The sequence below is a fragment of the Streptopelia decaocto genome, assembly GCF_964273445.1.
Source record: "Streptopelia decaocto genome assembly, contig: HAP1_SCAFFOLD_2072, whole genome shotgun sequence".
In the NCBI taxonomy this organism is placed as follows: Eukaryota; Metazoa; Chordata; class Aves; order Columbiformes; family Columbidae; genus Streptopelia; species Streptopelia decaocto.
This window is the reverse complement of record NW_028116760.1, coordinates 1-23,096: the sequence shown is the minus strand read 5'-3', so window position 1 is coordinate 23,096 and position 23,096 is coordinate 1. Positions and strand designations below refer to the sequence as shown.

Sequence of the window (23,096 nt, the reverse complement as noted above, 5' to 3'; positions counted from 1 at the left end):
CGGCGGAGGGCGGGGCGGGGCCTGGGGGGACGGGGGGCGGGAGGGGTCAGTTCGCGATCGGCTGCGGGAGCGCGGGGAGGTGAGGGGGGGGCGGGAGGGGACCCCGGGAACCCTCGGAACGCGGGACCCCCCCGGGAACCCCCGGGACACGGGACCCCCCGGGGCCCCCGCGAGACCGACGGTCCCTCGAGGGCTCCCGGGGGGGTCCCGGGGGGGCCCTTCTGGGGGGTTCACGGGCCGGGGGGGGCGCCCGTGGATGTGGGGGGGGATGGGGTGGGCTCATTGGGGGGGGGGGGGGTGTCCTGGGAGGGTCACGTGGGGTTGGGGGGTCACGTGGGGGTTGGGGGGGTCACATGGGGGGGGGGCTGGGGGGGGTCGCCCCATCGCCCCCCCCGCGTCCTCGTGTCCCCCCCGTTTTGGGGACACCCCCCGGAGCTGCCGCCCCCCCGCGTCCTGGGGGTTCCCCCGGGTTCCCCCGTTTCTCTTTAGCCCCCGTGTATTTTGGGGTGTCAACCCCCCCGCTTGGGGAATTCCCGCCATTCTGGGGTGTCCCCCCTCCCTTTGGGGGCGTGTCCCCCCATTTTGGGGAGGTTCCCCCCATTTTGGGGTGTCCCCCGTTTCGGGCTCCCCTGATTTTGGGGTCCCCCAGTTTTCAGGGTCCCCCGATCTCAGGTCCCCCCGTTTCAGGGTCCCCATTCCGGGTGCCCCCCGTTTCAGGGTCCCCCTGGCCTTGGGTCCCTGTTTCGGGGTCCCCCCCATTTCGGGGTCCCCTCTTTGACCTCGGTCCCCACTTTGGGGTCCCTGTTCCGGGTCCCCCCGTTGATCCTGGGTCCCCATTTCGGGGTCACCCCGGTTCCAGGGTCCCCATTGATCTTGGGGTCCCCGTTCTGGTGTCCCCATTGATCCGGGGGTGTCCCCATTTCGGGGTGTCCCTGTTTGGGGTCCCCCATTGACCGGGGTCCCCCGTTGTTTTGGGGTGCAGCCGCCATGCCGCTCGCCCGCAGCGTGTCCGTGAGTTCCCGTTGATCCGGGGGTGTCCCCATTTCGGGGTGCCCTGGTTTCGGGGTCCCCCCACTGACCCGGGGTCCCCCCCGTTGTTTTGGGGTGCAGGCGCCATGCCGCTCGCCCGCAGCGTGTCCGTGAGTTCCCTGCCCGGGCTGGACGAGTGGGGGGGCCCCGGGGCCCCCGAAAACGTCGTCCTGTTCGAGGTGGCCTGGGAGGTGGCCAACAAGGGTGAGTGACCCCGAAACGCGCCCGGGACCCCCCAACACCTGGGACCCCCCTGGAGCCCCCCAAAACACACAGGGACCCCCCAAACACCTGGGACCGCCCTGGAGCCCCCCAAAACACACAGGGACCCCCAAACACCCGGGACCGCCCTGGAGCCCCCCCAAACACACAGGGACCCCCCCAAACACCTGGGACCGCCTGGAGCCCCCCAAAACACACAGGACCCCCAAATACCTGGGACCCCCCTGGAGCCCCCAAAACACACAGGGACCCCCCAAACCCCTGGGACCCCCCTGGAGCCCCCCCAAACACACAGGGACCCCCCAAACCCCTGGGACCACCCTGGAGCCCCCCAAAACACACAGGGACCCCCAAACACCTGGGACCGCCTGGAGCCCCCCCAAAACACACAGGGACCCCCCAAACACCTGGGACCACCCTGGAGCCCCCCAAAACACACAGGGACCCCCCAAACACCTGGGACCACCCTGGAGCCCCCCAAAACACACAGGGACCCCCCCAAACACCTGGGACCACCCTGGAGCCCCCCAAAACACACAGGGACCCCCCAAACACCTGGGACCACCCTGGAGCCCCCCAACACACAGGGACCCCCAAACACCTGGAGCCCCCCAAAACACACAGGGACCCCCCAAACACCTGGGACCACCCTGGAGCCCCCCAAAACACACAGGGACCCCCCAAACGCCTGGGACCACCCTGGAGCCCCCCAAACACCTGGGACCACCCTGGAGCCCCCCAAACACACAGGGACCCCCCAAACACCTGGGACCCCCCAAATATATATGGGATCCCCCCAAACACCCGGGACCCCCCCGGGACCCCCAGAATACCCCCCGGAATACCCAGGACCCTCCCCAAGCCCTCCCGGACGCCTGGGTCCCCTTTCTGGGGGTGCCCCCCCCAGGCTCCCCAAATCCCCATGGGGGGTGGGAGGACCTGCCCGTCCCATCATGCTTTGGGGGGGGGAGGGGGAATGCCCTGGGGCATCATGGGAACTATAGGTTATTGATCCGTGGTGATCCATTGGATCAATAACGGATTGAGAGTTATTGATCCGTGACGGCCTATTGGCTATTGATCCGTGATGGTCCATTGGTTATTGGATCAATAATGAACTGTGGGTTATTGATCCGTGATGGTCCATTGGTTATTGGATCAATAATGAACTGTGGGTTATTGATCCGTGATGGTCCACGGGTTATTGGATCAATAATGAATTATGGGTTATTGATCCATGATGGTCCATGGGTTATTGATCTACGATGGTCCGTGGGTTATTGATCCATGATGGTCCATGGGTTATTGGATCAATAGTGAACTGTGGGTTATTGATCTGTGATGGTCCATTGGTTATTGATTTATGATGGTCCATGGGTTATTGGTCCATGATGGTCCATGGGTTATTGATCCATGATGGTCCGTGGGTTATTGATCCATGATGGTCCATGGGTTATTGATCCATGATGGTCCGTGGTTATTAATCCATGATGGTCCATGGGTTATTGATCCATGATGGTCCATGGGTTATTGATCCATGATGGTCCGTGGTTATTGATCCATGATGGTCCATGGGTTATTGATCCATGATGGTCCGTGGGTTATTAATCTATGATCGTCCATTGGTTATTGATCCATGATGGCCCATGGGTTATTGGTCCATGATGGTCCATGGGTTATTGATCCATGATGGTCCATGGGTTATTGATCCATGATGGCCCATGGGTTATTGATCCATGATGGCCCATGGGTTATTGATCCATGATGGTCCGTGGGTTATTGGTCCATGATGGTCCATGGGTTATTGGTCCATGATGGTCCATGGGTTATGGTCCCTGATGGTCCGTGGGTTATTGATCCCTGATGGTCCATGGGTTATTGGTCCCTGATGGTCCGTGGGTTATTGATCCATGATGGTCCATGGGTTATTGATCCATGATGGTCCATGGGTTATTGATCCATGATGGTCCACGGGTTATTGGTCCCTGATGGTCTGTGCTGCCGCCACCCCGGTGCGTCGCGGTGTCACACCCGGTGGGTCATGGCGTGACACCCGGCACATGGTGGTGTCACACCCGGCGCATCACGGTGTGACACCTGGTGTGCTGCAGTGTGGCACCTGTCGGGTCACGGTGTGCCAGACACCCGTGGGTCATGGTGTGCCATACACCCGTGGGTCGCGGTGTGCCAGACACCCGTGGGTCATGGTGTGCCATACACCCGTGGGTCGCGGTGTGCCCGCCGTGGGTCGCGGTGTGCCCGCCGCGGGTGACGCGCGCGGTGTCCGCAGTGGGCGGGATCTACACGGTGCTGCAGACCAAGGCGCGCGTGACGGCCGACGAGTGGGGCGAGAGCTACGTGCTGGTGGGGCCGTACGTGGAGAGCAGCGTCCGCACGCAGGTGGAGCTGCTGGAGCCGCCGCAGCCCGCGCTGCGCCGCACGCTGGAGGCCATGAACGCGCAGGGCTGCAAGGTGAGCGCCCACAGCACCCACGGGTGCACCCTGAGCACCCACAGCGCCATGAACGCGCAGGGCTGCAAGGTGAGCGCCCACAGCACCCACGGGTGGGTATGAGCACCCACAGAGCCATGAACGCGCAGGGCTGCAAGGTGAGCGCCCACAGCACCCACGGGTGCACCCTGAGCACCCACAGAGCCATGAACGCGCAGGGCTGCAAGGTGAGCGCCCACAGCACCCATGGTGCACCCTGAGCACCCACAGCGCCATGAACGCGCAGGGCTGCAAGGTGAGCGCCCACAGCACCCACGGGTGCACCCTGAGCACCCACAGAGCCATGAACGCGCAGGGCTGCAAGGTGAGCGCCCACAGCACCCATGGGTGCACCCTGAGCACCCACAGCGCCATGAACGCGCAGGGCTGCAAGGTGAGCGCCCACAGCACCCACGGGTGCACCCTGAGCACCCACAGAGCCATGAACGCGCAGGGCTGCAAGGTGAGCGCCCACAGCACCCATGGTGCACCCTGAGCACCCACAGAGCCATGAACGCGCAGGGCTGCAAGGTGAGCGCCCACGGCACCCACGGGTGCACCCTGAGCACCCACAGCGCCATGAACGCGCAGGGCTGCAAGGTGAGCGCCCACAGCACCCACGGGTGGGTATGAGCACCCACAGAGCCATGAACGCGCAGGGCTGCAAGGTGAGCGCCCACAGCACCCACGGGTGCACCCTGAGCACCCACAGAGCCATGAACGCGCAGGGCTGCAAGGTGAGCGCCCACGGCACCCACGGGTGCACCCTGAGCACCCACAGCGCCATGAACGCGCAGGGCTGCAAGGTGAGCGCCCACAGCACCCACGGGTGGGTATGAGCACCCACAGAGCCATGAACGCGCAGGGCTGCAAGGTGAGCGCCCACAGCACCCACGGGTGCACCCTGAGCACCCACAGAGCCATGAACGCGCAGGGCTGCAAGGTGAGCGCCCACAGCACCCACGGGTGCACCCTGAGCACCCACAGAGCCATGAACGCGCAGGGCTGCAAGGTGAGCACCCACAGCACCCACGGGTGCACCCTGAGCACCCACAGAGCCATGAACGCGCAGGGCTGCAAGGTGAGCACCCACAGCACCCACGGGTGCACCCTGAGCACCCACAGAGCCATGAACGCGCAGGGCTGCAAGGTGAGCGCCCACAGCACCCATGGGTGCACCCTGAGCACCCACAGAGCCATGAACGCGCAGGGCTGCAAGGTGAGCGCCCACAGCACCCATGGGTGCACCCTGAGCACCCACAGCGCCATGAACGCGCAGGGCTGCAAGGTGAGCGCCCGTAGCACCCGTGGGTGCACCCTGAGCACCCACAGCGCCATGAACGCGCAGGGCTGCAAGGTGAGCGCCCACGGGTGGGGGTGACACCCATGGGTGGGTATGAGCACCCACAGCCGCCATGAACACCCAGGGATGCAAGGTGAGCACCCAGGGGTGGGTGTGAGCACCCAGGGGTGGGTATGAGCGCCCACGGGTGGGGGGAGCGCCCACGGGTGGGTATGAGCGCCCACAGCCACCATGAACGCGCAGGGATGCAAGGTGAGCGCCCACGGGTGGGGGGCACCCACAGCCCCGTGGGTGTGCAGGGCTGCAAGGTGGGTATGAGGGGCACCCATGGGTGGGGGCTCCTGGGAGGGGAGGGGTGAGGGGCTGGGGGGTGTTTGGGGGCCAGGGGATCACGAGAGGTGGGGGGACCCTGGGGGTCTTTGGGGGCACCCAGAGCTCCATGAGCACCCAGGGGCGCAGGGGGGGCACCCGGGGACCCAGGCGTCCGGGAGGGGCACCCATGGGTGGGGGGGGTCAGTGGGTGGGGGGATCTGGGGTGTTTGGGGCACCCACAGCCCCACGGGCACCCAGGGACCCAGGCGTCCGGGAGGGACCCAGGCGTCCGGGCAGGCCAAGCCTTCAGGGTGCTGCCACGGGGACCCAGGCGTCCGAGAGGGACCCAGGCGTCCAGGCGCCCTCCCCCCACCCCCAGGCACGTGGGGGTTATTTTTAGCGCCCCCCACCCCGGCTCCCGTTCCCATCCCCCGCGCGGGAAAGGTCACGGCCGCCCCTCCCCCACACCCCGAAATGGGGGGATTTGAACCCAGTTTGGGGGTTCAGGTCCATTTTGGTCAATCCAGGGGACCCCAGAGGGGGTTTGGGGTTCTGATGGGGTTTTGGGGGTTCTGATGGGGTTTTGGGGTGCCCGTTTTTGGGGTCCAGGTCCATTTCAGTCACTGGTTGATTGAGGGGACCCCAGGGGGGGATTTGGGGTTCTGTGATGATTTTGGGGGTTCTGGTGGGGTTTTGGGGGTTCTGATGGGGTTTTGGGGGTTCTGATGGGGTTTTGGGGTGCCCGTTTCGGGGTCCAGGTCCATTTTGGTCTCTGGTTGATTGAGGGGACCCCAGAGGGGGTTTGGGGTTCAGTGATGATTTTAGGGTGCCCATTTTCGGGGTTCAGGTCCATTTCGGGCGCTGGCTGATCGGGGGCAGCCTGGCTGTCGTGTTGTTGGATGTCGGAGCCGCGTCCTGGAGCCTGGAGGGGGGAGCTGTGGGAGAGCCGACGGTTGGGGGCTCAGCGATGGGTTTGGGGGCTCAGTGATGGGTTTGGGGCTCAGTGGTGATTTTGGGGTCCCTGTTTTCGGGGTTCAGGTGCATTTCGGGCGCTGGCTGATCGAGGGCAGCCCGGCCGTGGTGCTGCTGGACGTCGGAGCCACGTCCTGGAGCCTGGAGCGCTGGAAGGGGGAGCTGTGGGAGAGCTGCGCCATCGGGGTGCCCTGGTACGACCGCGAGGCCAACGACGCCGTGCTCTTCGGCTTCCTGGTGGCCTGGTTCCTCGGGGAGGTCAGTCAGGGGGGTCCCACGGGGTTTGGGGGGGACACGGGGGGTTTGGGGGTCCCCCCGGTCCCTGCTCTTCGGCTTCCTGGTGGCCTGGTTCCTCGGGGAGGTCAGTCTGGGGGTTCTATGGGGGATCCCCGGGGGTGTTGGGGTCCCCCGGTCCCTGCTGGTTCCTCGGGGAGGTCAGTCTGGGGGTTCTATGGGGGATCCCCGGGGGTGTTGGGGTCCCCGGTCTCTGCTGGTTCCTCGGGGAGGTCAGTCTGGGGGTTCTATGGGGGATCCCCGGGGGTGTTGGGGTCCCCCGGTCCCTGCTGGTTCCTCGGGGAGGTCAGTCTGGGGGGACACAGGGGATCCCCGGGGGTGTTGGGGTCCCCCGGTCCCTGCTGGTTCCTCGGGGAGGTCAGTTTGGGGGTGACACCCCGTTTGTCAGTTCACGGCGCAGAGCGAGGAGCGGCTGTTCATCGTGGGGGGGTGACGGTGACACTGTGATTGGTGACGGTGACACCATGGATTGACAATGACACCTGTTTGTCAGTTCGCAGCGCAGAGCGAGGAGCAAGGAGTTCATCACGGGGGGGTGACAGTGACACTGTGATTGGTGATGGTGACACTGTGGGGGTGATGGTGACACCGTGGGGGGTGACGGTGACACCGTGGGGTGACAATGACCCCGTGTTTGCGTCAGTTCGCAGCGCAGAGCGAGGAGCGGCCGTTCATCGTGGGGGGTGACGGTGACGCTGTGATGGGTGACGGTGACACTGTGGTGACGGTGACACTGTTTGTTTGTCAGTTCGCAGCGCAGAGCGAGGAGCGGCCGTTCATCGTGGGGGGTGACAGTGACACTGTGACACTGTGGTGACGGTGACACTGTGATTGTTTGTGTCAGTTCGCAGCGCAGAGCGAGGAGCGGCCGTTCATTGTGGGGGGTGACAGTGACACCGTGGTGACGGTGACACCGTGGGGTGACAATGACACTGTATTTGTGTCAGTTTGCAGCGCAGAGCGAGGAGCGGCCGTTCATCGTGGGGGGGTGACGGTGACACTGTGATGGGTGACGGTGACACTGTGGTGACGGTGACACTGTTTGTTTGTCAGTTCGCAGCGCAGAGCGAGGAGCGGCCGTTCATCGTGGGGGGTGACGGTGACACCGTGGGGTGACAATGACACCCTGTTTGTGTCAGTTCGCAGCGCAGAGCGAGGAGCGGCCGTTCATCGTGGGGGGTGACGGTGACACTGTGACACTGTGGTGACGGTGACACTGTGATTGTTTGTGTCAGTTCGCAGCGCAGAGCGAGGAGCGGCCGTTCATCGTGGGGGGTGACGGTGACACCGTGGTGACGGTGACACTGTTTGTCAGTTTGCAGCGCAGAGCGAGGAGCGGCCGTTCATCGTGGGGGGTGACGGTGACACTGTGACACCGTGGGGTGACAATGACACTGTATTTGTGTCAGTTCGCAGCGCAGAGCGAGGAGCGGCCGTTCATCGTCGGCCACTTCCACGAGTGGCTGGCGGGGCTGGGGCTGGTGCTGAGCCGCGCGCGGCGCCTCCCGGTGGCCACGATCTTCACCACGCACGCCACGCTGCTGGGGCGCTACCTGTGCGCCGGGAGCGTGGACTTCTACAACAACCTGCAGAGCGTGAGTACAGCCGACAACAGCCTGCGCTGTGGGTACACACACACACACACACACACACACACACACACCCCGGTACCTGTGCGCCGGGAGCGTGGACTTCTACAACAACCTGCAGAGCGTGAGTACAGCCGACAACAGCCTGCGGTGTGGGTACACACACACACACACAACAGCCTGCAGAGTGTGAGTACACCCCGACAACAGCCTGCGGAGCGTGGGTACACACACACACACACACCCACACCCACACACACACCCCGGTACCTGTGTGCAGGGAGACATGGGGGTGACACACAGGGATATGGGGGACATGGGGGGTGTTTGGGGGTCCATGGGGTGACCGCGGTCCCTCCGCAGTTCGATGTGGACAAGGAGGGTTTGTGGGTCCATGGGGGTCTGTGGGGGTCCCTGGGGGTCCCTGGGGGTCCCTGGGGTGACGCGGCCCCGCCCACAGTTCGACGTGGACAAGGAGGCGGGCGAGCGGCAGATCTACCACCGGTACTGCCTGGAGCGCGCGGCCGCGCACTGCGCGCACGTGCTGACAACCGTGTCCCACGTCACCGCCGCCGAGGCCGAGCACCTGCTCAAGAGGAAACCGGGTGAGCACCCCGGAACAGGGGGGGACCCCAAAACAGGGGGGGGGCGAGCACCTGCTCAAGAGGAAACCGGGTGAGCACCCCGAGACGGGGGGGGACCCCAAAACAGGGGGGGGGCGAGCACCTGCTCAAGAGGAAACCGGGTGAGCACCCCGGAACACGGGGGACCCCGAAACACAGGGGACCCCGAAACGGGGGGGGGATGAGCACCTGCTCAAGAGGAAACCGGGTGAGCACCCCGGAACACGGGGGACCCCAAAACACAGGGGACCCCGAAACGGGGTGGGGGCGAGCACATGCTCAAGAGGAAACTGGGTGAGCACCCCGAGACGGGGGGGACCCCAAAACACGGGGGGGACGAGCACCTGCTCAAGAGGAAACCGGGTGAGCACCCCAAAACACGGGGGGGACCCTGAAACGGGGGGGGGACCCCAAAACAGGGGGGACCCCGAAACACGGGGGGGACCCCAAAACACGGGGGGGATGAGCACCTGCTCAAGAGGAAACTGGGTATGGTGTAACTGGGAACCAGGGGGACCCCAAAGCCCGGGAGGGACCCCAATATCACTATAGGGACCCCAGTCTCCAGGGGGGGACCCCAACACCCCCACAGGGAAACCCAGGGAGACCTGAATGTTCCCAAGGGAACCCAGGTGTCCGGGGGGGACCCAGGCATCCGGGGGGGGACCCAGGCGTTCGGGGGGAACCCAGGCATCCGGGGGGGACCCAGGCGTTCGGGGGGAACCCAGGCATCCGGGGGGGACCCAGGGTAACCCAGGTGTCTGGGGCGACCCATGGGGACCCAGGCGTCCGGGGTGGGACCCAGGCGTCCGGGGGGGGACCCAGGCGTCCGGGAGGGACCCAGGCGTCCGGGCCCTCATGGCCGCGTGTCCGCAGACCTGGTGACCCCCAACGGGCTGAACGTGCGCAAGTTCTCGGCCATGCACGAGTTCCAGAACCTGCACGCGCAGAGCAAGGCCCGCGTGCAGGAGTTCGTGCGCGGGCACTTCTACGGGTCCGTGCGCGGGACCCCGGCGTTCGGGGGGACCCAGGCGTTCGGGGGGACCCAGGAGTTTGGGGGGGACCCAGGCGTTCGTGGGGGACCCAGGCGTTCGGGGGGACCCAGGCGTTCGGGGGGACCCAGGAGTCCGGGGGGGACCCAGGCGTTTGGGGGGACCCAGGAGTTCGGGGGACCCAGGAGTTGGTGTCTGGTTTTGGGGTGTTTCAGGGTGTCTTTTTTGGGGTATCTGGGTGTGTTTTGGGGTGTTTCAGGGTGTCTGTTTTCAGGGTGTTTTGGGGTGTCTGGGTGTGTTTCGGGGTGTCTCTGGGTGTCTGTTTCGGGTGTCTGTATTTTCGGGGTGTTTCAGGGTGTCTGGGGAGTCTGGGTGTGTTTCGGGTGTCTGGGTGTGTTTCGGGTGTCTCAGGGTGTCTGTTTCGGGGTGTTTCAGGGTATCTGGGTGTGTTTCAGGGTGTCTGGGTGTGTTTCGGGTGTTTCAGGGTGTCTGTTTCGGGTGTCTGTGTGTAGTTTCGGGTGTCTGGGTGTGTTTCAGGGTGTCTGGGTGTGTTTCGGGGTGTCTCAGGGTGTCTGTTTCGGGTGTCTGGGTGTAGTTTCGGGTGTCTGGGTGTGTCTCGGGGTGTTTCGGGGTGTCTGTATTTCGGGGTGTCTCAGGGTCTGTTTGGGGGTGTTTCAGGGTGTGTTTCGGGGTGTCTGTATTTCGGGGTGTCTCAGGGTCTGTTTGGGGGTGTTTCAGGGTGTAGTTTCGGGGTGTCTGTATTTCGGGGTGTCTCAGGGTCTGTTTGGGGGTGTTTCAGGGTGTAGTTTCGGGGTGTCTGTATTTCGGGGTGTCTCAGGGTCTGTTTGGGGGTGTTTCAGGGTGTAGTTTCGGGGTGTCTGTATTTCGGGGTGTCTCAGGGTCTGTTTGGGGTCCCGCAGGCACTTGGACTTTGACCTGGACAAGACCCTTTTCTTCTTCATCGCGGGTCGCTACGAGTTCTCCAACAAGGGCGCCGACATCTTCCTGGAGGCGCTGGCGCGGCTCAACTACCTGCTCAGGGTACGCGGGGACACCCTGGGGACGTGGGGACACCGGGGGGACATGGGGACACCATGGGGACATGGGGACACACATCATGGGGACATCATGGGGACATGGGGACACCATGGGGACATTGTGGGGACATCATGGGGACACCCTGGGGACATGGGGACACCGTGGGGAAATTGTGGGGACACCGTGGGGACATGGGGGACTCTTGGTGGCCACTGGTGACCGTGGTGTCCCCATTGTCCTATTGTCCCCATTGTCCCCATGCAGGTCAATGGCAGCGAGGTGACCATGGTGTCCCCATTGTCCCATTGTCCCATGTCCCATTGTCCCCATTGTCCCATTGTCCCATTGTCCCCATGTCCCCACAGGTCAATGGCAGCGAGGTGACCGTGGTGTCCCCATTGTCCCATGTCCCCATTGTCCCCACAGGTCAATGGCAGCGAGGTGACCGTGGTGTCCCCATTGTCCCATGTCCCCATTGTCCCCACAGGTCAATGGCAGCGAGGTGACCATGGTGTCCCCATGTCCCCATTGTCCCCATTGTCCCATTGTCCCCACAGGTCAATGGCAGCGAGGTGACCGTGGTGTCCCCATTGTCCCATTGTCCCCATGTCCCCATGTCCCCACAGGTCAATGGCAGCGAGGTGACCGTGGTGTCCCCATTGTCCCCATTGTCCCATTGTCCCATTGTCCCATGTCCCATTGTCCCCACAGGTCAATGGCAGCGAGGTGACCGTGGTGTCCCCATTGTCCCCATTGTCCCATTGTCCCATTGTCCCATGTCCCATTGTCCCCACAGGTCAATGGCAGCGAGGTGACCGTGGTGTCCCCATTGTCCCATTGTCCCATTGTCCCCACAGGTCAATGGCAGCGAGGTGACCGTGGTGTCCCCATTGTCCCCATTGTCCCATTGTCCCATTGTCCCATGTCCCCATGTCCCCACAGGTCAATGGCAGCGAGGTGACCGTGGTGTCCCCATTGTCCCCATTGTCCCATTGTCCCATTGTCCCATGTCCCATTGTCCCCACAGGTCAATGGCAGCGAGGTGACCGTGGTGTCCCCATTGTCCCATTGTCCCATTGTCCCCATGTCCCCACAGGTCAATGGCAGCGAGGTGACCGTGGTGTCCCCATTGTCCCATTGTCCCATGTCCCATTGTCCCCACAGGTCAATGGCAGCGAGGTGACCGTGGTGGCGTTTTTCATCATGCCGGCGAGAACCAACAACTTCAACGTGGAGTCGCTCAAGGGCCAGGCCGTGCGCAAACAGCTCTGGTGGGCACAGCACCCCAAAAACACCCCGAAACCACCCTGAAACACCCCGAAACACCCCAAAACACCCCAAAACACCCCCCAAAACACCCCCAAACTCCTCAAAACACCCCAAACCCAACAACTCCGGCGTGGAGTCGCTCAAGGGCCAGGCCGTGCGCAAACAGCTCTGGTGGGCACAGCACCCCAAAAACACCCTGAAACACCCCGAAACCACCCTGAAACACCCCGAAACACCCCAAAACACCCCAAAACACCCCCCAAAACACCCCCAAACTCCTCAAAACACCCCAAACCCAACAACTCCGGCGTGGAGTCGCTCAAGGGCCAGGCCGTGCGCAAACAGCTCTGGTGGGCACAGCACCCCAAAAACACCCCGAAACACCCCCAAAAACACCCTGAAACACCCCGAAACCACCCTGAAACACCCCGAAAACACCCCGAAACACCCCCAAAAACACCCCAAAACCCCCCCGGGCCGCGGGACCCAGGCGTCCGGTGCCCCCCCAGGGACACGGCCAACGCCGTCAAGGAGAAGTTCGGCAAGAAGCTCTACGAGTCGCTGCTGGTGTAAGCGCCACCCCCCCCACCCGGACGCCTGGGTCCCTCCCGCGGGGGAGGGGCGGGCGGGGCCCCTCTGACCCCCCGTGTTCAGGGGGAACCTCCCCGACATGAACAAGATGCTGGACCGGGAGGATTTCACCATGATGAAACGCGCCATCTTCGCCACCCAGGTAACCCGGACGCCGGGGTCCCTTCCGGGGGGTCACAGCCCACCCGGACGCCTGGGTCCCTCTCTGGGGGGGGGTCACGGCCCACTCAGACACCTGGGTCCCTTCCGGGGGGGTCACAGCCCACCCGGACGCCTGGGTCCCTCTCCGGGGGGTTGTCACCCACCCGGACGCCTGGGTCCCTCTCCGGGGGGTTGTCACCCACCCGGATGCCTGGGTCCCTCTCCGGGGGGTTGTCACCCACCCGGACGCCTGGGTCCCTCTCTGGGGGGTCGTGGCCCACCCGGACGCCTGGGTCCCTTCCTGGGGGGGGGTCACAGCCCACCCGGACGCCTGGGTCCCTCTCCGGGGGGTCGTGGCCCGCCCGGACGCCTGGGTCCCTCTCCGGGGGGTTGTCACCCACCCGGACGCCTGGGTCCCTCGTCCCCAGCGTCAGTCGTTCCCCCCCGTGTGCACCCACAACATGTTGGACGACGCCACCGACCCCATTCTGACCACGATCCGGCGCATCGGGCTGTTCAACAGCAGCAACGACCGCGTCAAGGTGACACGGGGACATGGGGGGGACACGGGGGGGACACGGGACACGGGGACACGGGGGGGACACGGGGACATGGGGGGGACACGGGGGGGACACGGGGACATGGGGGGGACATGGGGACACGGGGGGGACACAGGGACACGAGGACATGGGGACATGGGGGGGACACGGGGACATGGGGGGGACACAGGGACACGGGGACATGGGGGGGACATGGGGACATGGGGGGGACACGGGGACATGGGGGGGACACGGGGACATGGGGACACGGCGGGGACACGGGGGGGACATTGGGGGGGACATTGGGGGGGACATTGGGGGTTGGGGGTCCCAGGGGTTGGTTTGGAGTCCCAGGTGGGTTTGGGGTCTGGGGGTTTTGGGGTCCCAGGGGGGTGATTTTGGGGTCCCGGGGGCTGTTTCGGGGTCCCAGGTGGGTTTGGGGTCCCAGGGGTGATCTGGGGTCCTGGGGGTGATTTGGGGTCCCAGGTGGGTTTGGGGTCTGGGGGGTTTTGGGGTCCCGGGGGCTGTTTCGGGGTCCCAGGCGGGTTTGGGGTCCCAGGGTTATTTCGGGGTCCCGGGGCTGTTTCAGGGTCCCGGGGGTTATTTCGGGGTCCCAGGGGTTATTTTGGGGTCCCGGGGGCTGTTTCGGGGTCCCAGGGGTTATTTTGGGGTGCCGGGTGTTCCGGGCCCGTCTGCCTGTCCCCAGATCATCTTCCACCCCGAGTTCCTGTCGTCCACCAGCCCCCTGCTGCCCGTGGATTACGAGGAGTTCGTGCGGGGGTGTCACCTGGGGGTCTTCCCCTCCTACTACGAGCCCTGGGGGTACACGCCGGGTACGCCCGCACGCCTGGGTCCCCGGACGCCTGGGTCCCCCCCCTGAACGCCTGGGTCCCCCCTGAACACCTGGGTCCCCCCGAACGCCTGGGTCCCCCCGAACGCCTGGGTCCCCCCTGAACACCTGGGTCCCCCGGACGCCTGGGTCCCCCCCCGAACACCTGGGTCCCCCCCCGAACACCTGGGTCCCCCCCGGACGCCTGGGTCCCCCTCGGATGCCTGGGTCCCCTCCCGAACACCTGGGTCCCCCCCGAACGCCTGGGTCCCCCCCGGATGCCTGGGTCCCCCTCAGACGCCTGGGTCCCCCGCACACCTGGGTCCCCTCCCCGGATACCTGGGTCCCCTCCCGAGCGACTGGGTCCCCCCGGACGCCTGGGTCCCCTCCCAGTCTTCTGGGTCCCCCTGCACGCCTGGGTCCCCCGGACGCCTGGGTCCCCCGGATGCCTGGGTCCCCCGGATGCCTGTGTCCCCCTGTGGGTCCCCCGGACGCCTGGGTCCCCCGGACGCCTGGGTCCCCCCGTGTGTCCCGGCGCCGCATCCCGACGCCGTCCCGTCCCGCAGCCGAGTGCACGGTGATGGGGATCCCCAGCGTCTCCACCAACCTGTCGGGGTTCGGCTGTTTCATGGAGGAGCACATCGCCGACCCCTCCGCCTACGGTCAGTGCGCCGGACGCCGGGGTCCGCGGGGGGGGCCCGGACGCCGGGGTCCACGGGGGGGCCGGACGCCGGGGTCCCTCCTCGGGGGATCCCCGGACGCCGGGGTCCATGGGTGCTGCTTCCCCTTGTCCCCCCATGTAGCTCCATGTCCCTGTGTCCCTCTGTCCCCCCATATTCCCCCATGTCCCCCTGACCCTGAGGGACCCCCCAGAGCCCCCAGTGACCCTGAGTCTTGTCCCATGTCCGTGTGTCCCCATGTCCGTGTGTCCCCATGTCCCCATATCCCCCCGTGTCCCCCTGTTCCCCGTGTCCCGCGTCTGTCTGTCCATCCATGTGTCTACATCATTGGTCACCGTTTCCCGTGTCCCACGTCCGTCTGTCTGTCCATCTGTCCATCCATGTATCCACATCATGGACGGGTGTTTCCCACGTCCCACGTCCGTCCATCTGTCCGTCCATGTATCTACATCATTGGTCACCATTTCCCATGTCCCACGTCTGTCTGTCCGTCCGGGTATCTATGTCATTGGTCACTGTTTCCCACGTCTGTCCGTGTGGGTGTCCACATCACGGACCAGTGTTTCCAGTGTCCTGTGTCCGTCTGTCTGTCCATCTGTCCATCCATGGATTTCCATCGTGGATGGGTGTTTCCCGTGTCTGACGCCTGTCCGTCTGTCTGTCCGTGTGTCAGGTATCTCCATCGTGGATGGGTGTTTCCCGTGTCTGATGTCCGTCCGTCTGTCTGTCCGTGTGTCAGGTATCTCCATCGTGGACCGGCGGTTCCTCTGTCTCACGCGTGTCCGTCTGTCTGTCCGTCCGTCAGGTATCTACATCGTGGACCGGCGGTTCCGCGCCCCCGAGGAGTCGTGCGCCCAGCTCACGGCGTTCCTGTTCGCGTTCTGCCAGCAGAGCCGGCGCCAGCGCATCGTGCAGCGCAACCGCACCGAGCGCCTCTCCGACCTGCTGGACTGGAAGTACCTGGGCAGGGTGAGGGGCAGGGGGCCCGGTTTGGGGGTTCAGGGGTGTGGGGGGTCCTGGTTTGGGGGGCCAGGGGTCCCGGTTTGGGGGTTCAGGGGTGTGGGGGGTCCTGGTTTGGGGGGCCAGGGGTCCCGGTTTGGGGGTTCAGGGGTGTGGGGGGTCCTGGTTTGGGGGGCCAGGGGTCCCAGTTTGGGGGTTCAGGGGTGTGGGGGGTCCTGGTTTGGGGGGTCCGGGGTCCCGGTTTGGGGGTTCAGGGGTGTGGGGAGTCCTGGTTTGGGGGGTCCGGGGTCCCAGTTTGGGGGGTCCCGGTCCAGGGGTCCTGGTTTGGGGGGTCAGGGGTCCCGGTTTGGGGGGTCCCGGTCCGGGGGTCCTGGTTTGGGGGCTCACTCGGGTACTGACCCCCCAGTACGACACGTTTCGGGGTTCCTGGGTTGGGGGTCCCGGTGGGGGTCTCACCGGGCGCTGCCCCCAGTACTACACGTGTGCGCGGCGGCTGGCGCTGGCCAAGGCCTTTCCCGACAACTTCACCTACGAACCCGCCCGAGGCCGCGGCCGTGAGTGTCCCCGGACGCCTGGGTCCCCCCGGACGCCTGGGTCCCCCCGGACGCCTGGGTCCCTCCCGAACTCCTGGGTTCCTCCCGAACTCCTGGGTCCCTCCCGAACTCCTGGGTCCCTCCCCGAACTCCTGGGTCCCCCCGGACGCCTGGGTCCCTCCCGAACTCCTGGGTCCCTCCCGAACTCCTGGGTCCCCTCCCGAACTCCTGGGTCCCTCCCGAACTCCTGGGTCCCTCCCGAACTCCTGGGTCCCCTCCCGAACTCCTGGGTCCCTCCCGAACTCCTGGGTCCCCCCGGACGCCTGGGTCCCTTCCGAACTCCTGGGTTCCTCCTGAATTCCTGGGTCCCCATGAACCCGAAGGGGTTCTGGTACCCCTGCCCCACCCCCGCTGACCCCGCCCCCGCTGACCCCGCCCCCGCTGACCCCTCCCCCCGCTGACCCCTCCCCCGCTGACCCCGCCCCGCCGCTGACCCCGCCCCGCCGCTGACCCCGCCCCCCCCGCAGGGGTTCCGGTACCCCCGCCCCGCCGCTGACCCCGCCCCCCGCTGACCCCTCCCCCCGCTGACCCCGCCCCCCGCTGACCCCGCCCCCCGCTGACCCCGCCCCCGCAGGGGTTCCGGTACCCCCGCCCCGCCTCGGTGCCGCCGTCGCCCGCGCTGTCGCGGCTCTCGAGCCCCCGGCACAGCGACGACGAGGACGAGCGCTACGACGAGGACGAGGAGGCGGCCAAGGACCGCGCCAACATCCGGCGCCCGCCCAGCCCCGCCCCCGCCCCCCGCCCCCGCGCCCGCGCGCAACTGACCCCGCCCCGCGGACGGGGCGCCCCTCCCCCGGCCCACAGGAACAGGGCGCCCCTCCCCCCGACCCACAGGAATGGGGGCGCCCCACACCCCCAGACCCATGGAGTGGGGGGCGCCCCACATACCCCCCCAGCCCCATAGAAACGGGGGGCGCCCCACACCCCCCGACCCACAGGAACGGGGCGCCCCACACCCCCCCAGACCCATAGAAATGGGGGCGCCCCACATCCCCCAGAGCCACGGAGTGGGGGGCGCCCCACATACCCCCCCAGCCCCATAGAAACGGGGGGCGCCCCACACCCCCAGACCCACAGGAACGGGGGCGCCCCACATCCCTAGACCCATAGAAACGGGGGGCGCCCCACACCCCTAGACCCACAGGAACGGGGATGCCCCACACCCCCAGACCCACGGAGTGGGGGGCGCCCCACATACCCCCCCAGCCCCATAGAAACGGGGGGCGCCCCACACCCCCAGACCCATGGAACGGGGGACACAAATCCCCCCCAGCCCCACAGAACAGGGACACCCCCCATATCCCCCCCAGCCCCGCAGATCTGGGGGGGGTGAGAGCTCATAGTCCCCCCCAGCCCCATAGAACTTGGGGGAGATCCATGGGGTGCCGCCTTCACCCCATAGGATTTGGGGAGACACACACCCCCTATCCCCCCCAGCCCCATAGAACCTGGGGGGGAGTGAGAGCTCATAGTCCCCCCAGCCCCACAGAACGTGGGGGGCTCCATGGGGTACCCCCCAGCCCCATAGAATCCGGGGGGGCTCCATGGGGCGCCCCACATCCCCCCTTCACTCCAGTGCCTGGGGCTCAGCCCCACGGGGGGGGCCCGTCACACGGGGGGCTGTGGGGCAGCCCCGCCCCCCCGCCCCCCCCGCGCCCCCCCGCACACACACTCTGCCCCCCAAGTGTGGGGCCGGGGGGGGTCCCGTATCCGTCCGTCCCCCCCCCGGCGCAGCGGATAATAAAGGTGCTTCACAGCCCCGGACGCCTGGGTCCATGGGGGGCTTGGGGGCGCCCCCCAGGTGTGGGGCAGTTTTAGGGTCCCCCAATGGGATGATTTGGTGGGGGGGGTTGGGGCCACTTTTGGGCCCCCCCAGATTTTGCGCCCCCCCCCCCCGGCCAACTTCGGGCCCCTCCCCCCCGGATGTGGGGGGCGGTTTCGGGCCCCCCCCAGTTCTGGTGGTTTTGAGGTTCCCCCCAAGTTTCGGGCCCCCCCCGGATGTGGGGGGCGGTTTTGGGGTGTCCACCCCCGCCCCACCCCCTGACTCACCCCACGTGGCCTCCCGGGGAGGGGCGTGGCCTCCCGCCAATGGGGGGGGCGGGGGCGGGGCGGGGCGGGGCCCGGGGGGGTTTCCCCGCGCGCGCGGGGCGGGGGGGTCAGAGCGGCCATGGGGGGGCTCGGGCTCGCGCGCCTCCTGCTGCTCGTGGGCGGAGCCGCCGCGATGCTGCGGTGAGAGGGGGAGGGGGGCCCGAACGCCTGGGTCCCCGGGGGGATGGGGGGTCCCGAACGCTTGGGTCCCCGGGGGGATGGGGGGATCCCGAACGCCTGGGTCCTTTGGGGTATAGGGGGGTCCCGAACGCCTGGGTCCCCGGGGGATGGGGGGTCCCGAACGCCTGGGTCCTTTGGGGTATAGGGGCGTCCCGAACTCCTGGGTCCCCGGGGGGATGGGGGGTCCCGAACGCCTGGGTCCCCGGGGGATGGGGGGCATCCCGAACTCCTGGGTCCTCTGGGGGATGGGGGAATCCCAGGACGCCTGGGTCCTTTTGGGGGGTGGGGGGATCCCGAACTCCTGGGTCCTCCCCGGGAGGGGGGAGGGGAAGGGGCTTCTCAAGACGTCGGGGGGGAGGGGCGGGGGTCACGTGCTCCCCCGAACTCCTGGGTCCCCTCGGACTGGGGGCTGGGCGCCTGGATCCCTCCTGTGGGGTGGGGGGTTCCCGAACTCCTGGGTCCCCTGTTCGGGGGGTGGGGGGTTCCCGAACTCCTGGGTCCCCTATTGTTGGGGGTGGGGGGTTCCCGAACTCCTGGGTCCCCTATTGTTGGGGGTGGGGGGTTCCCGAACTCCTGGGTCCCCTATTGTTGGGGGTGGGGGGTTCCCGGACTCCTGGGTCCCCCGGGGCAGGGCCGGGGGGGTGGGGCTCCCGGACGCCTGGGTCCCCGGGCGGGGCCCAGCGGGGGCGGGAGCCGGTTGGACCCGCTGATTTCCGGCCCCGCCCGGGGCGGGGGGGGGGGAGGTGACCCCTCGCGTGACCTTTGACCCCCATCATGACCCCGGGACCTTGAGGTCCCTCGTTACCCCCAAGTTCATTAACGCCGAGGGGCGGGGCCGGAGACCCCTCATTAACCTCATAACCTCATTAACCCGCATGGGCCCCCCCCCCCCCGGTCTCATTAACCTCATTATCTCATTAACCCCCCATCCCGCTCTCATCTCATTAACCTCGTTATCCCAGCGCCTCGTTAGTGCCGGGGACCCCTGGGGGTCCCCCCAGTAACCTCATTAACCTCTGCTTGAGCTCGTTAAGCTCCTTACCCTCATTAACTTCTCATTAAGCTCATTAACTCCCCCCAGCTCCCCCTCGGCAGCCTCATTAAGCTAACGAGCTTCATTAAGCTCTCGGGAGTCCCGCGTTTTGGGGATCCCCATCCCCCCATTAACCCCTCCCCCCCGTTGACCCCCCGTTGACCCCGTGTGCCCCTCCCCCAGCATCCCGCTGGCGCGGGGCCCCTGGGTGCCCCCCAAGTTCTGGGGGTGGGGGAGGGGCCCCCGCAGCCGCAGTGGGGGAGGGGCCCCCGCCGCCCCCGCGCGACTCCAGAACTTCATGGACGTGAGTGGGGGAGGGGCGGGGGGGGCGGGGGGACAATGGGGGTGGGACATGGGGGGGTCATGGCGGGGGGGGGGTCACAGGGACATTATGGGGGACGCGTGTCCATTGTCCATGGGGGGGGTGGGGTGGCCGTTGGTGACCCCGGTGACCCCGCTGTGTTCCCCCCCATTGGTGACCCTGTTGTGTGTCCCCCCCCCCTCCCCCCCCCGCTGGTGACCCCATGACCCCGGTGACCTGTTGGTGACCCCACTGTGTCCCCCCTGTTGGTGACCACGCGGTGACCCCACCATGACCCTGTGCCCCCGCTGTGACCCCGTGCCCCGCGGTGCCCCCGCGCTGACCCCACGGTGACCCCTCGCTGACCCCTCGCTGACCCCGCGCTGACCCCTCGCTGACCCCTCGCTGACCCCTCGCTGACCCCGCGCTGACCCCTCGCTGACCCCTCGCTGACCCCGCGCTGACCCCTGGTGCCCCCGCGGTGACCCCGCGCTGACCCCGCGCTGACCCCGCGGTGACCCCGCGCTGACCCCTCGCTGACCCGCGCTGACCCCGCGCTGACCCCGCGCTGACCCCTCGCTGACCCCGCGCTGACCCGCGCTGACCCCGCGCTGACCCCTCGCTGACCCCTCGCTGACCCCGCGCTGACCCCGCGCTGACCCCGCGCTGACCCCGCGCTGACCCCCGGTGCCCCCGTCCCCAGGCGCAGTTCTACGGGCCGGTCCGGCTGGGGACGCCCCCCCAGGAGTTCCAGGTGGTTTTCGACACGGGATCCGCCGACTTCTGGGTCCCCTCGGCGCGCTGCTGCCGCCTCTACCTGGCCTGCTGTGAGGGCGGGGCCTGGGGGGCGGGGCCTGGGAGGGGCGGGGCCTGGGAGGGGCGGGGCCTGGGAGGGGCGGGGCCTCAGCCGCTGCTGCCACCTCTACCTGGCCTGCTGTGAGGGCGGGGCCTCGGAGGGGAGGGGCTTGGGGGGGCGGGGCCTGGGAGGGGCGGGGCCTGGGAGGGGCGGGGCCTCAGCCGCTGCTGCCACCTCTACCTGGCCTGCTGTAGAGGCGGGGCCTGGGAAAGGGGCGGGGCCTGGGAGGGGCGGGCCTGGAGGAGAGGGAGGAGTCAGAGGGAAGGGGAGGAGCCCGTGTCCACATGTGTGTCCCCTTGTCCCACGTCCCCGTGTGTCCCATGTGTCCTGTGTCCCATGTGTGTCCCATGTCCCGTGTGTCCTGGTGTCCCCCTGTCCTGTGTCCTGTGTCCCCCGTGTGTCCCCTGTGTCTCCCCCGTGTCCCCATGTCCCCTGTGTGTCCTGTGTCCCATGTGTGTCCCATGTCCCATGTTCCCCCCGTGCCTCCCCCATGTACCCATGTCCCCTGTCCCGTGTCCCCGCAGGGCTGCACCCGCACTACCGCTCGTCTCTCTCGTCCACCCACCGGCCCAACGGGTCGCTCTTCTCCATCACCTACGGCAGCGGCAGCATGCGCGGCTTCCTCAGCACGGACACGCTGCAGGTGGGCGGGGCCGGGGGCGGGGCCTCGGGAGGGGCGGGGCCAGGGGCGCGGCTTCCTCAGCACGGACACGCTGCAGGTGGGCGGGGCCGGGGGCGGGGCCTCGGGAGGGGCGGGGCCAGGGGCGCGGCTTCCTCAGCCAGGACACGCTGCAGGTGGGCGGGGGCGGGGCCTCGGGAGGGGCGGGGCCTCGGGAGGGCGGGGCCAGGGGCGCGGCTTCCTCAGCCAGGACACGCCGCAGGTGGGCGGGGCCGGGGGCGGGGCCACCTGGACCCCTGGGTCCCCAGGCTGGGTCTCCTGGGTCAACTGGGGTCGCCCAGATACCTTGGTCCCCGTTCCCCCCCGGATGCCTGGGTCCCTTGGGTCCCCGTTCCCCCCGGACGCCTGGGTCCCTTGGGTCCCCGTTCCCCCCCGGACGCCTGGGTCCCTTGGGTCCCCGTTCCCCCCCGGACGCCTGGGTCCCCGGGTCCCCGTTCCCCCCGGATGCCTGGGTCCCTTGGGTCCCCGTTCCCCCCGGACGCCTGGGTCCCTTGGGTCCCCGTTCCCCCCCGGACGCCTGGGTCCCTTGGGTCCCCGTTCCCTCCCGGACGCCTGGGTCCCTTGGGTCCCCGTTCCCCCCCGGACGCCTGGGTCCCCGGGTCCCCGTTCCCCCCTGGACGCCTGGGTCCCTTGGGTCCCCGTTCCCCCCCGGACGCCTGGGTCCCTTGGGTCCCCGTTCCCCCCCGGACGCCTGGGTCCCGTGCCCCGCAGGTGTCGAACGTGTCGGTGCCGAACCAGACGTTCGCGGAGGCCGTGGCGCTGCCCGGCTTCGCCTTCGCGGCCGCGCGCTTCGACGGGATCCTGGGTTTGGCGTTCCCGGCCGCCGCCGCCGGCGCCGCGCGGCCCGTGTTCGACCGCATGATGGACATGGGGCTGTTCCGCAACAACGTCTTCTCCTTCCGCCTGCGCCGGTGAGTGACAGCGCCCCGACAACACCCCGACAACACCCCGACAGCAACACCCTGACAACAGCACCCGACAACAGCGCCCCGACAGCAACACCCCGACAGCAACACCCCGACAACAGCACCCCGACAACAGCACCCCGACAACAACACCCTGACAACCACACCCCGACAACAGCACCCCGACAACTCCCCAATAACACTGATATAACACACTGATAACATGATGGACATGGGGCTGTTCCGCGACAACGTCTTCTCCTTCCGCCTGCGCCGGTGAGTGACAGCGCCCCGACAACACCCCGACAGCACTGATATAACACACTGATAGACAACACCCTGACAACACCCCGACAACACTGATATAACACACTGATATAACACACTGATAACATGATGGACATGCGGCTGTTGCGGGACAACGTCTTCTCCTTCCACCTGCGCAGGTGAGAACACCCCGACAACACCCCGACAACACCCCAATAACACTGATATAACACACTGATATAACACACTGATAAAACACACTGATAGACAGCACCCCAACAACACACACCCCAGTAACACACGGATATAACACACTGATAG

The 23,096-nt window shown here is 67.0% G+C and overlaps 2 protein-coding genes across 2 annotated transcripts; both read left to right on the top strand.

The window, feature by feature from the left end:
- The first annotated feature begins 44 nt into the window (after positions 1-44).
- On the top strand, positions 45-18,225 carry LOC309452100 (glycogen [starch] synthase, muscle-like). The gene is given in 18 exon segments (XM_082076775.1): positions 45-79; positions 1,111-1,233; positions 3,542-3,723; positions 6,395-6,586; positions 8,032-8,217; positions 8,672-8,816; positions 9,711-9,828; positions 10,747-10,867; positions 12,029-12,135; positions 12,643-12,702; positions 12,788-12,866; positions 13,294-13,407; positions 14,111-14,237; positions 14,800-14,895; positions 15,719-15,882; positions 16,346-16,410; positions 16,412-16,427; positions 17,041-18,225. Coding segments are annotated over 17 exon segments (2,220 nt in total). The 5' UTR covers positions 45-79; positions 1,111-1,115; the 3' UTR covers positions 17,371-18,225.
- A 416-nt stretch (positions 18,226-18,641) lies between these two features.
- LOC309452099 (cathepsin D-like) lies at positions 18,642-22,766 on the top strand. The gene is made up of 6 exons (XM_082076774.1): positions 18,642-18,695; positions 19,951-20,071; positions 20,772-20,895; positions 21,449-21,567; positions 22,315-22,514; positions 22,589-22,766. Exons 1-6 carry the CDS (start codon positions 18,688-18,690, stop codon positions 22,725-22,727), a joined length of 711 nt encoding a protein of 236 aa, XP_081932900.1. The 5' UTR covers positions 18,642-18,687; the 3' UTR covers positions 22,728-22,766.
- The last annotated feature ends 330 nt before the right edge of the window (positions 22,767-23,096 follow it).

Excerpts from the sequence above, each read along its gene's own strand:
- LOC309452099 (XM_082076774.1), top strand. Across the intron at positions 20,072-20,771 it reads GACTCCAGAACTTCATGGAC|GCGCAGTTCTACGGGCCGGT; the intron begins GTGAGTGGGGGA and ends CCCCGTCCCCAG. Across the intron at positions 20,896-21,448 it reads CCGCCTCTACCTGGCCTGCT|GGCTGCACCCGCACTACCGC; the intron begins GTGAGGGCGGGG and ends GTGTCCCCGCAG.